Source organism: Syzygium oleosum, unplaced genomic scaffold (assembly GCF_021117445.2).
Source record: "Syzygium oleosum isolate NSW1041296 unplaced genomic scaffold, Sole_v2.1 Sole_v2.10, whole genome shotgun sequence".
NCBI classification, from domain to species: domain Eukaryota; kingdom Viridiplantae; phylum Streptophyta; class Magnoliopsida; order Myrtales; family Myrtaceae; genus Syzygium; species Syzygium oleosum.
The window spans coordinates 2,484,258-2,500,623 of NW_026607494.1; the positions used below are offsets into that span (position 1 = coordinate 2,484,258).

Sequence of the window (16,366 nt, forward strand, 5' to 3'; positions counted from 1 at the left end):
TGGAAAGTCATTCGAGCTTTTTAAAGATCAAGATCAAGCTTGACCTCTCGACCAAAAAAGTTCAATACTTAATCGAGCTCGAATCAAGTTTGGAGCGCCAAGCATGTGAATCGAGTTAAGCTCGAGCCGCTCGAGCTCGGCGCCACATCGGTTCAGGTCGACTCAATTACACCCCTATCCCTTGCGGAGGTAAAATTACGCTTCTCAAATTTTCAAAAATTCTTTGATTTGCCTGGGAGATACAATTACACCCAATCTCATACCGAGGAAAATTTAAGTTCCTTCGAATTCTCAACAGTACTTTCTTTGCCCTGGAGATAGCAGGATGCAATACCATTCTCAAAGTATGATGCTTTAGGTGAAATGCCTAGGAATTCACCCTTCCCAAGTTCTCTTTCAAATCCTATTAGTGACTCTGTAAGTACAATATCTTCTTCCCCATTTTGCCTCTTCTGAACCATCGTCAGAACATGTTAAACTGAGTAATTAAGAGTAAGTTATATACAGAATGACATTGGGTGATCAGCTGAAACCGAGCGCAGAAGATCAATCCCAATGGAGGAGCTAACCAGGAATAATGTGGAAAATGCGCTTGCCCCGGCTTCACCCCTGTAGCACAGCACGATTGCAACTTAGAACCAGAAGCACAATGAGAATCCTATTGATGTTTCAGATTTCTAAGAACTACCTGTTGGCTCATTAGAATCTCTACTGCTATATTAAGATCCCCATCTGCGGCTGCAACTGCTACTTCAACTTGTGTCTGAAACACGACCAAGGAGTTAGTCATAGACATACGTGATAATGTGAATAGTTGAGGTTAAACTTCGATGAACAGGGGGTCTACAATTAAAAATCATAAAAGAAAATGGTGAAATACCAAATGGTTAATCTCTTTCTTCGATCATATGCATCAATACGTGGTCATTTTCATCTCATTGCAGATTCAAGTCTCTTAAAAGAACTATGAAGACTCGCTTCCAAATTGTATTCTAAAATTTTGCTTTTAAAGAACGACACGGAAAAACAAAAGCAAAATCAAAACTAGGAGAAGAGAAAGGAAAAGAAAGAGCCCTTCTCATGAGAAATTTTTAGGTGCTCTTGGAGCATAATTTTCTCATCAGTCCAAATCAATGACTGTAGTGGATAGTCATGGATTTCCTCATCTTCTATCTAAGATAACACTTCGCACACTCAGATTCGCTTGGGTGGACTACACGACGTGCTCCATTAGCACTTAAACATTTGTCCTTTCTCATAGCATGCTTTATGTGATTGATCAAACGGCAAAGACTAGCCTGGGAAGTGCTTCTCCAAAGAAGATGAACATTGACAAAGCAATTCACTTCTTCAGGGATAGTGGACCCAAATTTTCAAAAATATTTTAAAAGATAGAAGCTACAGCTTAAAGGATCCAGACGAGCAATCATAAAATCAAATGTAGACAACGGAAGCTGCAAATTACCCTATCAAAACCCATTGATACAAGTTTTTGGACTTCTTCATCGGAAACAACTGATGCCTGCATTGACAAATGAATGAACCCAAAATGACAAAATGACCTCCAGAGGTTGGAAGATAAATCGGCTTTTTGAATCAAGTAAAAAGAAACCTGATTGTGTAGATGGCTTTCTAAACTCATGGGAAATGTGTTTTCCAGGTTCCTGGAGTAGAGAGGAAGCAATAGGTGAAAGCCAGAAGCAGCAACAAGAAGAAATTTATTAAATTAGTGCCATCTGGCATAAGCTTAGGGAGAGTATTCATTCAAAAAGGGTAGCTCATTGTTCCAAATCTCTAAAACACTTAGAGGACAGATAAACCTGAAATGAGGCTAATTTCAGGATTCTCCGCACTTTTACTAATGGCGATAATGCTGGTTACCTCCTCTAAAGATCACAGCAGCTAATTTGCATGCATAATATTAATGTAATCAGCTCACTTAAGATTTGATAACCTGGCAGGTTCTAGAAAAAGACCAAGAATTGAAGAAAGATTAAAATCACTACAACCTTCCATAGAAGATTATAGAATGTTAAAGATTGTATCCACGTAAATGACTGACGAGCAGAAAAGAAAAGAAACATTTCATTTTTCTAGTACCTTCCATCCAGTAACTGCTGCCCCGAACCTACAGGTGCGATGCCTGGTGTATGTTCAGGGCCATTATTGTCCAGGAGTCTAGCTTGTAAGTTGTAATCAGTATTTTGAGAAGAAACCATTTGACCTCTTTCAGATCCTAGCGTCCTTCCTCTACCAGGAAACCCGCTGTCTTGTGTTGACTGCATCGAATTAACCAAAGAAGGTCAAAACAAATTATTAGACATTTATATTAACAAAATCCGAATCCATCAAAGAACCATGATACTCATTCTTCACAATTTTCTCTGAAGTCTAACATGTAATGACAACAGCCATTCATTTAGAACTAATTGGATAGTATCCTCATGGTAGTAGGCTCCCAGGGATAATAATATTACGATTAAATCGGCATTTCAGAAATAATCTTCAACAAAAAATGATATATGTTCTTCAGCAGTTAAGTGCCCAATACCTGAACAGAAGTTTCCCACTGTGGAATCCGGGCAGATAAACTTCTCCACAAATTTCCAAAGATCGATCCACTATTTAAGTATTGAAAACAAAAAACAGTTAAGTCTCCCAGTTATGTGAAGATCGATTTGAGAAGCAAAACCACAGTTTACCCGGATGGTGCATTTTGATTTGAATATGTAGGGATGTAGCCCGTAGCATTCCCCCCAGTGCACATGATAAATTTTGGCCGTCTTACACAAGTTGACTGAAGACAATTTAAGGGACACCAGATTTCATTAGATTATGCATATCAAACTGAAAACAAAAGAAATATATGTAAACCTATTTGCTATCCATCATTATGACCAAGATCCCCAGCAGTATCACACCCATAAAAATAAGTTTTGAAAAAAAAAATTCAAAAGTTATCTGTTCAGCAAAGACAAAACTATGAATAAAGAAATTGCGGAAAAACAAGCAATTAAGAGATCGACTGCTCCTAAATACATTAACATGCGCAAAAGATACATAGACTGAATGGCAAAACGTAATGGTACATGGACTAAGCTTGTAGCCAGATATTCTGAACAACTAACATCGAGAAATCTTTGGAAATGCGTGATTTGGTATGTCAAGTGCATACAACAAAAACCTATCTTGAGTACCAAAATAGCAAATTATGATTGCATCTCTCCGGAAAATATGGACACCAGTCACCTAGAAAACATAGACAGGCACAACTAGAAAAAGAGAGAAATTATTGGTCATGGAATGAATATAGTCCACTAAGCTGATGGCGTAAGGTGATGCTTGAAAGCGCTCTTCAATTGAAAAAATGTCGAAGAAGATAATTTCCGCACTCTTTCTTTTTCTCAACCACAAGTTTGTCCATCCTCGGACAAAGCAGGAATTTATGTTATAGTACCAAAGGACTGTTCTGGACAAGCACTGCATTAAAGTGACTAAACAGCTCTGATCCGCCTAGACATCTACATTTGGATAGGACAGATGAAGGTGACCTAAAGAATTGAACAAAGCAGGCTATCCAAAACCAAAACAATTTTCTAAAGTCCTTTGGCTCCATACACCGTTCAGCTCACCATAGTTTAGATTTTCAATGTTCAGGTTCTGTTCCTTGTTTACATCTTAATATGAAAAATTGGAATTGTTCAGAACAAACCTTATGAACCTAGCTCACTAGACTGGAACCTTTCGAAAAGTTCTTCCTCGCAAATAGTGCAACCTTTGCCAGCTGCCACTTACCCTACACCCATAACTTTCCCAATATTCCTATAGGTCACACACATTCACAACATCTTATTACCTGAGAAGACTGCATTTCTCCTTCCAAGAAAACCTAATTATTATGGGACATCTTATTTCTCTACCATGACAAAAAACAAACAATTTCTCTCTCGCTAAGAAAGGAGAAAAAAACCTGAAGCAGACCAAACCAAACCATTATCAGCTCTCGTGCAGGTTAGAATTCTGACCAAAACTTGTAGGACGATAAGACCCGAAAAACTGGCCATTTACACCAGTAGGCCACAGTCACCGACGTCCAACAGGTTTTTTCTGTATTTATTGTAGATTCCATATCCAACCAAATGTCCCTAGGGGTTAAATTTTATTGTGTCCATGGAAAGGTGAGTGCATCTCTCCTAAGAGATCTTGTTGACTACGTTGTTACCTTTACAGTTGAAATGGCTCCAAGATCCAAGTAAGACTCCACTTGTGTAAAACATAAAGAGGTCTCAATTATATGCGACCATTCAACATTACCACCATAATATTCCTATAGATTCATGTAAGACCCTACTTATATAATAAATAGACAAGGTTTAAAACACATGGTACCATGTCAAATGGTCAATGCTACCAGTAATAATCCCGTGGAAAGTATATTGTACAGCCTCAGGCTTTGCAAAACTTAGACCTAATAGATTGATCCAACAAAGGCATCTAAAATGATTGTGTTTCAACTTTCAAGCAACAAAGACGATTAATACCAGTAATGAGGAGGCCTCTATGGCAGAATAAAAGGATGTCCCAGGTATGAGATAGTTGAAGAGGCCATAAGTATCTGGAATAGGCAGGCACACCGGAAAAATTTCATTAAACTGGTAACTTGATTGTTAGAGAGCAAGAAGAAAGGAGATAAAAGGAGGATCACTAACATGCAAACCCCGACAGAATTCCAGAAAGGTGTCCAAGTAATGACACATTTGACATAAGAAGCTGGAAGGCAACCAGCAAGATCCAGGCATACCTGGTTCAAAATTTACGGAATGACATTACTTCAATGAAACATAGCAGAGAGTGAAATTAATAATAAACTGAAGAACACTATTCATAATACCATTTAGCGGGCACATTGAAGAGTCCAAACACACTGCAAAATAAGGGTCAAAAGTTCCAGATCTGTTAGAATCAATGCATACGCCTTAGATAAAATAAAAAATAAAAAAATGTGGTTATTACTATTATTCTTTTGTCAACACGCAACTGTGGTTATATTCATTGTACGATAAAGTTTCCAAAGAAATCATGAGGTTCATGAGTAAGAGCCTAAAACTGTAGTATTTGACAGAGTAAACTGAAGCAGTACTAAGGCAAGAAGAAACATTTTCATCAAGCCTAGGGGTAATCACAGACCTTCTTGATTGAATTCCACTCAGACTCGTCTCTATCACAATCATGGAGAATAAAATCCCAGAGAAGCCAATTGAACACTCATCCATCAGGTATTCATAAGAACGAAAAGGATTATGGGCTGCCAGAAGGGCAATGAACAGATGGAAAACAGCATTGCATGTGGCCAAGAGAACTGTTATGTACAACAGTCGTACAGATCCCATAAGTCTCTCCAGCTCTGCGCCCAAAGGAACCAAAGCCAGCATATTGAAGAAAACATGTAGCAGTGAACCGTGGAAAACGATCGACGTATATATCCTGTACACTAAAACAATACAAACAAAGTTATTCCAATCAGTTTAATGTAACAATTAAAGCAATCTTGCAATTCATGAAGACCGACCAAAAATATCGATCATATCTACTCAAGCTCAACTATGATGTGCTGGTGAAATATTCTAAAAGATCGAGTTATTTAACCAATTGTTGTTGCATGGAAGTCTTAAGCAGACAAGTCAGACTCAGAGAATGACGCAAGACAGGACATGTTGGGCTTGGTCACAGAGTTATATCAGATATAATATTCTCCACTGCGCAGAAAGGCCATCTAAGAGTTATCCAATTGAAGATTGCATCTACTCAAAAAGATTTTCAAGAACAATTCTCGCTCAACCTCCATCTTTTTCTCTCTCCTTGACCTGTGACACTTACTTACAAGGGCAGTCAAAACCAATGAACTTACGAAGAGAACTATCCTACGGATCAACAGTGTCAGGAAGGATATGCTGCTGCAAGGGAATGTGGAAGGTGACATTGAGGAGAGGTAACACAATGGAAAGAAGGGACATTGGCATGGACATAAATCACACTCTTGCATTAACTACATGGGGATTGGATTGCCAGTTAAAACTTCTAAATGTAATAAATAATCCATTTCTCAGAACATAGTTCTACAAAAGCATACCTTGGAATCGTGATATAATTTCCGATGGTAAGAAACATATTTCATGAAAGGAGTCATATCCTGTCAGAAGGCATATCAAGTATATGGTCCCACATGTGATGACCACGGCAGAAGTAAGGAATGGAATCCCTTCCCACCATTGTCCCAACCGAGTAGGCAATCCAGCCTGTACAATGTGTAAAACAAACGTCTTAAAACAATAAATATATGCTTTGTGAAGCAACCAAAAATCTAGCATTCATATAAATTACTCTTAATGATTACCATTGCATGCACATGTCACATTTCAACAAGCAAACAATTATTGGCACCAACAAAGCGGAACAATCTCATCAGCAAATGGGATCTCAATTCTTAACACAATAATGCAATGCAAGGCCCAAGTAATATGAATTCTAAGCAACCAGGAAAAAGAGAGTTCCATAACAAGAAAACATCAGAAGCAGAAATCAGGGTAAAAAGAAGAACAAAGCATCTTATGCAGACCACCTAATAGAGGAAACTGAATCTTGGTGGACATAATCACACGCATCACCAGAGCCATTGCCATACAATCTTATCCACCAGCTGAAGCAACCACCTCATTCGAACAAGAACAAACTGCAAAAAGTATTTTACATCGAAATGCCTAAGTACGAGTTGACAGCTGGCTTGACCAGCTACTTATTGCGCTTCCTCATTACAATCGGCAAAAGAGCTAATAAAATCTAATTAAGTAGGAGAAATACATTGACAAGATTATCCAACTTTTAAAGGCACAAACCTAGCTAGCTTCGACCATTAATAATGCCCACGGTCGAGACCTATGCTCATCCGACCATAAGGAACTACTACAGACGAGGTTACGAATTTTGAAAACCACAGCTCTTTCTATACAGAACTCAAACGGTGTCGAAGAGCATAGTAATATAAACATGACACACATATTCTTAAGATCCAGGACATCGCTCAATGCGACATAGCCTCATCCATCGTCCATACGACAGCTCGATTCTACACGACTCCCCCTCAAATTAGAAACAGATTCCCCCGTGCCCGGAAGACCCGAATCGACAAAACAAAACCGGAAACTCCATCTTCAGCACCAAACCAAGCGAAAGATCTACCCATCTTCTCAATGCGAGGCGCGCCCCAAACCGATTCTCTCCGGATAACGAACAAAATCGGAACGCGGGAGCTCCCTTACGCACCGTCACTTTCGCGCCCCGGCGCTCTAAACATCACCCCCAGAGAACACAAACCCAAACCCTAAGAAGCTACTCCACACCCCCCCGTCCACTCTCGATCCACACACTCTTCTCAAATCTCTCGCGGGGTGGGGGGGGGGGGTGGGAAGCGAGCGGGGCGGCCGGCTGGCTCAGCCTCGGCAGCCGCCATTTCCGGGCGGCGGAGGGGGGGGGAACGAGGATCGGAGATCGGGATGGAAGAGAAGGGAGCGAAGGGAGGTGCGGATGGAGCTTCGGCTCACCTCGGTCACAATGTTGGATCGCATCTCTTCTCGGGGTTTCGCTCGCTCGCTGGCTGGGGCTCGGCGATTTCCGGGCGTCAGCAGCGTTTCAGCTCCGTGCGACGATCTCGACTCGACTGACTTGCGGGGTGCAACTCGGAACCGCCGTTCGGTAGTTTCGAGACTGGTGGTGTGGACCGTGGACTTGGAAATGTCAACAAAAACAAAGGAAAAATGACACAAATAGTTTATGAATTTTGGCTTAACATGTAATTTGATTCCTAAATTTTTAATTTATTCAATATAATTTCTAAACTTTAGCCTAATATTCAATGTGATTTCTGAACTTCTAATTTGTTCAATATGATCCCTGAACTTTTGATACATATTCAATTAGTCCCTAAATTATATGAAAATGTTAAACGTAGTCCTTCCATTGATTTAAGTTCAATTAGTCCTAAATTATATAAAAATGTTAAACGTAGTCCTTCCATTGATTTAAGTTCAAGGATTATATCGAACATTTTCATATAGCTCAGGGATTAAATTGAACATGTATTAAAAGTTTACGGATCATATTAAATACTAGGCTAAAGTTCATGAATTATATTGAATAAATTAAAAGTTTAGAGATTAAAATACACGTTAGATTAAATTTCATGGACTATTTATGTTATTTTTTCTTAATAGAATAAAGAAAAAAGAAAAAGAAGAAAGAGAAGCGAGGAAACAAACAAAAGGAATAGGACAGTAGACAAAGCCCAAGCGTGGGACACCCCTTCCCTTTCCTTTCCTTACGAGGTGATATTTCGTTTGTTTCCTGACAGGGATAACGACAAGAATGGTTCCGAAATTCTTGTTCAATGAGCGATGTTATTTATTTGATTTGATCATGAACTTTTAATTTGGCATGCAATGTTGTTATTGAACTTTCACTTTATTTAATGTGCTTGAGTTTTAGTCTATAAGCTCTATGAAAACAATTCAATGTTGTCTTTTTATCAGTTCAAGTTCGGAGATAATATTATATATTCTCATATAATTGAGGAATTAAATTAAACATGTATCGAGAGTTCAGGGATTATATTGAACAAATTAAAAGTTCATGAACAATGTTGCATATTGATCATATGTGTCATTTTCCTTTCATAGTAATAATAAGATAATCTAGATTGTTAGGGCATTACACAAACGTGATAACTAATTGACGATGTTATCTAGGTTTCTTGAAAAAAAAAAAACCCACCAAAAAAACCTTTTCCACCTTTAATAATAATAAGAACCGAAATAAAAATAGAGATTTTAGATTCCGTTTGTTTCGCAAAGAATATAATATATTTTAAAAAATATTTTCCAAAACCATTATTTCCAACGAGGCCAGAGGCCGGAGCACAGACATTGGGCTGGAAATCGACTGCATCAGTCACATCTGCAAAGCTTAGTCCAAGAGATAACATCTGCAAAGCTTAGTCCAAGAGATTATTACCCCTGCTTCTTCCACAAATGATAGTACAATGAAAGAACGAGGAGAAAGACACTAAAAGTGTCAAAATTTATGTACGGTACTCACTTTAGTGCCGAAAGTTTCCACCGGAATACTTAAGTACTAAATCGAAGAAAAAACGATCAATTAAGTAACAACGGCGAGATATTCCAACCAAATTGATTGCGTGATTTTTTTAATTAAAAAAATGTGATGTGGAATATTTTTTAAAAACCAAGTCCACATATAGTACAAAGACTATGTGGAATTTCCGGCCTACAGGGCTCATTGAAAGGAATTGACGTCACTCAGCCTCTGGCCAAAACGACGTCGCACAAAGCGAACCAAAATTGGGGCTTCGAGTTCCTATTCCTGCACGACACTACAAACTCCTCCTTGCTTGCTCATCGTTGCTCACCCCGCTTGCCATCACTCACTAGCACCGTCGCTCACTCAAGTTTGTTATCTTTTCTCCCTTGCTCAATTGGCCGAAAAAATAAGGACTCCAAGGGTAAAATAAGGGCTTCGAAGGCAAAATTAGGGCTTGGAGGGAGGAGAAAAGCTTTCTTGGTGACGTCATGGGGACAACGGTGGTAGAGATTGCAAGATTGAGCTAGTAATTTTGGAGACAACAAAATAGGGAATGAATTTGGATTTAATGACTAGTTAGGATTTGAAATTGGGGGATCTCTTTTAATTTGGGAATTTAGGGTTCTTATTTGGGAAAATGCCAAGAAAAACCCCAAACTATGCCACTTATGATAAATTTACCCTGAATTTTTTTTTAACACGAAAAATCCCAAACTTTGCCGCTTGTGACATATTTACCCCATGGGCCAAAGTTTAGGGCAAATTTGTCACAAATGACATAATTTGAGATTTTTCGTATCGTGGGGTAAATGTGTCACAAGTGACATAATTTGAGATTTTTTGTGTTACGCAAAACAGTTTAGGGTAAATTTGTCACAAGTAGCATAATTTGAGATTTTTGGTGATATTTTCCCTTCTTATTTAGGGGAAAAGTACTGGACAACGTCGTTTTAGGGTTTAGATGCTAACTAGACTTTTCATCGAGTCACGTTAGCTTAAAAAACTTATGAAAATAGGCCACGTCGGATTTCCGACTAAACATGTCGAAGTTGACACTGAAATGAACGTTTTTCAAAAAATTTGGCACTTACGTAATCCGGATGAAACTTTCGGCACTAAAGTGAGCGCTCATCATAATTTTTGACACTTCTAGCATCCTTTTCCCGAAAGTATGTTAAGATTCCGTCGCTTTCATCTTCATGAAAACCTGCTAGTGACATTTCCAAGACAGGACAATTACTCTGGATAGGATTTACATATGTTTAGCTTTCCATTTTCAAATTTCAGGACCTTCCCATGTCAACAATTGCCGCCAAAGTATCCACTTTCTACCCACAGAAGAGCCATGCATGGTAGATCTCTATATAGAAATTAGGATACATTAACTTTAAGACCCTTAAAATCAGATGAAACTTCAATTATCAAAAGCTCTTCTGTATCTACACAAAATATCATCCTCTGATTTCTGGAGTTTCCAGGTTCCCTCCATGAGCAGACATATCTGGAGCTCGATTTAGAATTGCAATTGTCGTCTATACACATGGGATCATGGTCCCTCAGCTTCAATAAAGCACAGGCAACATCATTCGACCCTTCATCATCCATGCCGAAGTCATGTGCACTACATGTTTCTTCCACCACATCAATCTCCTCCACTGAAGGAGGTAAAGAATACAAGCTTGTCCTATAAACACAATAGGGATCGCAAGCATCTCGAAGATCCATCAAGAGAACATCGCCCAGCCTCATCAAAAAGGCAAATCCATGAAGATGAGGAACTTCAATGAGGTTATGCGCTAACGGCCCAGCTTCAACGTACTGAGAAATAAAATACAAGCCATGCTCTCTAATATTCCATCCGAATAGCAACAGCTCATTCAGGCTTGCCCCTCCTGAAGAACTGATAAAATCAGTTTGTCGTGGCGGCAAAGCACCAAAACAAATACAAAGCTAGAACAGGAAGTAAAATTCATCTAATAGCTGTGTAAACAACTAAATATATATGTGTACACAAATTTCCTAGTAGGACATAATACTCATAATTCATACCTGTTCAGAAGAATGGCTAATACAGTATCATGGTCCTTACTTGGTTGATTTGATAGAAAACACATGCTTCATATAGTTCCACATATATTGGGCTTCTGGAAGCTTCTTCCAGCAAATGTGTCTCCATTGTCAGGGGGATAAAAAATCCTCTGAAATTGCAGCACAAGGAAATTAATTGGGCAGTGAGAACATCGATAAGAATAAAGATGTCACTGACTGCATATTCCAGATAAATATACAGAGAAATTTATTTTTGCATCAAACCTGATCAATGGTATAGCTTCCAACAGAAACTGAAACAGAGAAGAGAGCAAATCGGTCCTCATATGCGCTAACAGCTACAAAACCACCTCTGGACGAAGAACAGCATAGAGGAGTAAGATCTTGAAATAATTCTCAATCGTAAAGGTTACTTAAGTTGACTTTGAAGCACATGTGTCGGTACACAAGGTCTAGAAGGAGAAAAGAGCTAGGACAAAGAGAGTGGATAGAGAACATGAAGCAGATGATGGCTATGGAGCTATTTCTTCAACAAAGTACCATGTCCAGGCCACACCTATTCCTAAACCATCAGTTCTGATCTCCTTGATAATTATTTTCTGTATGGATCCCATATTGTGAGGAGTAAGCATAGAACTCTTGACCGCTTTGTATATGAACACAACAAAGACATTCCGTTGTTTATCATAAATAGAGAATGACATTTAAAACCTATAGATGCCATTATCCCGAGCATGTAACCTGTTCCTTAAAGGTAGCTCCTGTATACCTCGTGGTGAATTTGGAGAGAATGCAACAAAAGACTTTAAAGGATCTAATACCCCAAATAACTTTGGTCTTTGTAGATTTGATTCTTGATATCATCCATATGGTAGTTTTGAAACTCCAGAGACTATTTTATCATGATCTGAAGTAGAAAAGTTATAGTTGTAGCCGGTGCAACTGCAAAGAACTTTAATGATCTTCATTTACTGATTGCAGAAACATCAAATCCTGACGACTCAGTCACTAATGTTCATATAACTAAGAATTGCTTAGTCATTTCCAAAATGCCAATCACATATTTTACTTCCAATTGTCCTACTTATTCCTCATACATATATACTCAGCTTCAACAGACACAAACTTATGCTTCAATAATTATTTTATGCAAAAAACTCAATTATTGCTAACTATGGAGTAATTTGCTCCAGAATAAGATGAAGAAGCCTATCAATTCTATGGACATGCAAGATATATATGACTCGAGCACAAACAAAGAAAAATCACATTTGCAAACTGGAATCACCAGATTTAATTGTGTTTTTTGAATCTCATAACTACACATGTAACTTACACTGAATCAACAGCTAACATTCTACCAAGCTGATTTCTTGAGTTTCCAGGATTGGACAGTCAATAAACAAATAGCCATCGTTCCCGGGTAAGACAACTTGTCACTCTCTCTTAATAAGGATAAAACAAGCCACAAAAGTGTACTACTCTTCCAGGCTCGAATTTGATACAGGAAGAGATAAAAAGGAAATGAAATAACCTGTTCATTTCTCCGCAAAATGTGAGAAATGAAAGCTTCCCGGAATCAGATATAACAACCAAAAGACCCTTCCCCTTCATCTTCATAAGATTACAAAAGAAATCACATTCAGAATGATGGACATGTGCATTGTAATTTGCCAAAGAAATTTCATTCATGACATTGCGAAAAAATTTCAGCCACGTAAGATAAGAAATGAGAAAATATCTCTAATAAGAAGGTTGTGTAAAAGTACATAAATTGATAGACCTGAATGTTATGTGCATCAAACTTCTCATTCCAGGGCAGGATTGTGAGATCCTTAATTGTACCAAACACAGACAGCTCGCAGATGGACTGCACAACCCCATCATCACCGATGAATGCCAGCTCTATCGATGTCTCCTGTTATACCATATCATTGGATCACATTTAAAGGAGACAATATCATTATGAGTAAATAACTGCCTTCATTTGAAATCGCAACATATGGGAAGATATCAGGCGAAACGGGAAATGTCACATTTGAGGCCGAAACCTAAATTCTCAAAATTTGATAGATTTTGTGACAGGTAATTTTAATAGAACCACAAGATAGTTTATCACAGCTTGTTTTGCAATTCTATCCTAAAAACCTGTAGGCTCTATGAAACTAAAGAGCTGCCTTTGCCTTTACCACCCACAACCAAGGAAGGACATCCCCTGCTTGATTAGGCTGGCACCAATTCTGAAAGTAATGTAAGTTCCTTATTTTCCTACCAATTCAATTTCATTCATAACTGTGAAAGGAATATTGAACACATGTCAAAAGTATGGAAGGCTGGTATGCAAATGACTGTCAAGAATTAACCCAGAGAATTTAAATGCAAAAGTAGGATTCCAGGGACAGATGCAATACATGGGAAAAAAAAAGAATATCAGAACATGTAGTCATATGGAAAACTCGAACTCCACAGATTTAAAACAATCTGCCTGCCAACTGACTTGCTTTCAGTGCTTCTTGTATAATTATCATGTGCAACTATACTTTACTGACAACATAATACATATAAGTCATATCATACTAGATATAAACTGCTTTTACAAAAGATAAGCACACGACCCATGTCAAGTAAAAATTTCCAAGGATTTCTTATAATAAACCGTCGGCAGCAGCAATGAGAAACGATGGATGGAGACCTCCTCTACACCTGCGGAGCAACTCCTTTTATTGTCTCAACAGTAAATCTTTCCTGAAAGACAGTCAGTTTATCACTGGACAACACACTGAATTAGTACACTGCAGTGCCTTGTTCAGTTCCACTTTGGACCTCTTCATGAACCAACCAAACAAATTGCAAGAGCAAGTAGCAAAAGAGAGTGACATTCAAGCAATCTCCAAATAAATACTACCTCCACATTGCGGACCCATATGGCTACAGTGTTGCCCTTTGAATTCTACAGAACAACTTAAATTATAGCCAAAGGCTTCAAAAAGGATAAATATCAAACAGAATTAAAACACAAATATAAGTCAAAATAACACCTATACTACATCATGCCACTCGCTAGAACCTCATTTTGTATCAACATAAGATTTCCCTCAAAATATCTCTCGGTACCTTATATCTAACGTATAAGGTATTCCTTATTTTGCAGGAGGTGCGCAAAAGCTATTATCCCAATGTCAAACAACCTATTCAGGCTTTTCTGTTCCAATATCACCATCTAAAATGGCATGCCTAGTCAGAACAACTTCTTTCACGAGATTCCTGTAAGTAAACGGCCGAACTGCTGATCGCAGAAATAGTTCTGGAGGAATCTTGCTCTTCCTAATTCTCTTCCTCCAAGGGCCGATACCAGCTATCTTCCATTCTTCTGGACTGACTTTTGTTCTTGCGCCTCTCATTGCGGTTTCATCTCCATCTTTCATTTCCTTCAATTGCTTCTTATAGAGTTCCGTTGTTACTTCAACGCTCCGCTTCACTAACTTTTCCATTCGTTCGGAGTTGTTCACTGCCTTATTAAATTCCTCTTGCCAATACTTCTCATCCTCTTCTTCGTTGGAGTTGTCTTCTTCTATACCCGATTCATCATCTCCACCATCTTCCAACTCCATCACTGTATCATCACGATCACCTTCCTCCTCCTCCTCCTCCTCATCGTCATCATCAGCGCTATCACCACTCCCATCATCCTCTATCCAATCTACAATCTCATTGTCACTTTTACTACCACTCCATTCATCTTCATCGTCAGGAGCATCACAACCCAATTCCATCTCCTCCAACTTAGCTTTCCACTCCTTTGTATATGGATGCAACAACTCAGCAGGATGATTTGTCAGCAAGAACTCCAAACACTCATTTTTCTTCTCGTCACTCGACTTCTCATAAGCCTTAACCACATCATCTACAAAGGCCTTGGGACTCGCCCTGAGAATCTTGCACAAGCCATTGAAATAAGTACACAGTTCGACCGTCCCATCGCCATTTTTCACCTCGAAAAGAAAGTCCCTCTCTGTCCTGGGATCAAGGAAAGGCATCAGCAACCGGAAGAAATCGTCCTGAGGCTCAAACCTACATTGATATACTGGTCTCTTAACATAGATTATATCGGGCCTCATCCATGCAGCACACCGGGTAATCAAGTTCCGAGCCGTATTCCCAAGCCTACCCATCAAGTTCCACTTATCCAATCTCTGTTTCCCGGCTTCCAACACTACCTCGGCCACCAAAGTCCACTGTTGCCATGGCGATTCCCTAAGCCTCCACTTCGGGTGTCTCACGAACACCCAAAAGTACCTAAACCCCACACTCTTATCCATTTCCTTCATCCTCTTGCCAAAATCCGCCGCCATGTCAAACTGCTCAATCTTCTCCCACTCCTCGTGATCTCGGACCTCGCTAATGATGGTCACGCGCTCGTCCGAAAACCTCCCTCGTATCGGGTCACCCACCACGACCCCTCTCCAGGAATACGGCCCGAATTCGCCGTACTTGTACCAATCGTGCGGGTGCCGCAGACTGGGGTCGTCCTTCTCCATGAACCTGACCATCCTATCATATCCCTGGCCGATCACTTGCAGCTCTTCCTCGGAGAAGTTGTCGGCGTGGTTCTTGCTGGGCTTCTTGAGGCGGTAGAAGACGGACTCGGCGAGCTTCCGGCTCCTCCACCGGGCGTTCCGCTTCGCCTCCCGCCGCATATCGGCGCCGCCCTCGATGCGGCCTGGCGACGGGCCTCCGCCCTTCTTCTTGCTCCTGCCCGCGAACGCCCGGGCATCGCGGCGGCGGGGCGACTGGGGCGAGCAGAGGCCGAGGCAGAGGGATCTCTGTGACCGGGGCTCTGGTTTGAGGAACAGGGTCTTCTTGGAGATGGGGCTGGAGCATGGGAGGCGAAGGGGAGGAGGGAACAGGGGGTTCAGGGTTCTAGAGAAGGAGAGGCAGAGCAGGTCTTGGTTCAGCATTTGGAGCAGAGTGATGTTTGCTTTGGCTAGGAGGGGACGACAAAACAGAGAGTCCTTTATGAGAGTCGTTTGCGGCCTTTGCCGCCTTAGGATGACAGAAGAAGAGCTTCTCTCAACCATTTTCTTAAATAGGGTTAATATCACGAAAAATTCTAAACTGACACATTTTAGATTAAAAATCTCAAATTGATATATTTATTATTATATAT

At 39.7% G+C, this 16,366-nt stretch overlaps 3 protein-coding genes across 4 annotated transcripts; all 3 read right to left on the minus strand.

The window, feature by feature from the left end:
• Positions 1 to 209: 209 nt before the first annotated feature.
• On the minus strand, positions 210 to 7,763 carry LOC115678664 (rhomboid-like protein 15). Of its 2 annotated transcripts, XM_030602063.2 has the most exons (13): positions 7,599 to 7,763; positions 6,131 to 6,296; positions 5,188 to 5,491; positions 4,892 to 4,924; positions 4,710 to 4,801; positions 4,542 to 4,615; positions 2,703 to 2,797; positions 2,552 to 2,621; positions 2,101 to 2,279; positions 1,613 to 1,664; positions 1,466 to 1,522; positions 689 to 763; positions 210 to 609 (listed from the first exon to the last, which is right to left on the minus strand). In XM_030602063.2, the coding sequence occupies exons 1-13, from the start codon at positions 7,620 to 7,622 to the stop codon at positions 604 to 606; spliced, it is 1,227 nt and encodes a 408-aa protein (XP_030457923.1). In that variant the 5' UTR covers positions 7,623 to 7,763; the 3' UTR covers positions 210 to 603. The 2 variants fall into 2 exon arrangements, 1 of the variants encoding a protein (XP_030457923.1); XR_004005414.2 differs by lacking the exons at positions 1,466 to 1,522; positions 1,613 to 1,664.
• A 2,638-nt stretch (positions 7,764 to 10,401) lies between these two features.
• LOC115678653 (uncharacterized) lies at positions 10,402 to 13,909 on the minus strand. The gene is made up of 3 exons (XM_056315444.1): positions 12,734 to 13,909; positions 11,464 to 11,551; positions 10,402 to 11,348 (listed from the first exon to the last, which is right to left on the minus strand). Exons 1-3 carry the CDS (start codon positions 12,889 to 12,891, stop codon positions 11,268 to 11,270), a joined length of 327 nt encoding a protein of 108 aa, XP_056171419.1. The 5' UTR covers positions 12,892 to 13,909; the 3' UTR covers positions 10,402 to 11,267.
• A 150-nt stretch (positions 13,910 to 14,059) lies between these two features.
• On the minus strand, positions 14,060 to 16,203 carry LOC115678651 (uncharacterized). Its single transcript, XM_030602050.2, has one exon. It carries the CDS (start codon positions 16,155 to 16,157, stop codon positions 14,388 to 14,390), a length of 1,770 nt encoding a protein of 589 aa, XP_030457910.2. The 5' UTR covers positions 16,158 to 16,203; the 3' UTR covers positions 14,060 to 14,387.
• Positions 16,204 to 16,366: the final 163 nt, after the last annotated feature.

Coding starts and splice junctions, on each gene's coding strand:
- LOC115678664 (XM_030602063.2), bottom strand. CDS start 7,622: ATGCGATCCAACATTGTGACCGAG. Junction 4,802..4,891: donor TTCAATGTGCCCGCTAAATG/GTATTATGAATA, acceptor ATTTTGAACCAG/GTATGCCTGGATCTTGCTGG. Junction 1,665..2,100: donor CAGCAGTTACTGGATGGAAG/GTACTAGAAAAA, acceptor TCTCTACTCCAG/GAACCTGGAAAACACATTTC.
- LOC115678653 (XM_056315444.1), bottom strand. CDS start 12,891: ATGAATGAAATTTCTTTGGCAAATTACAATGCACATGTCCATCATTCT. Junction 11,552..12,733: donor TTTTGCGGAGAAATGAACAG/GTTATTTCATTT, acceptor TTCTTCGTCCAG/AGGTGGTTTTGTAGCTGTTA. Junction 11,349..11,463: donor GAAGCTATACCATTGATCAG/GTTTGATGCAAA, acceptor CTGCAATTTCAG/AGGATTTTTTATCCCCCTGA.
- LOC115678651 (XM_030602050.2), bottom strand. CDS start 16,157: ATGCTGAACCAAGACCTGCTCTGCCTCTCCTTCTCTAGAACCCTGAAC.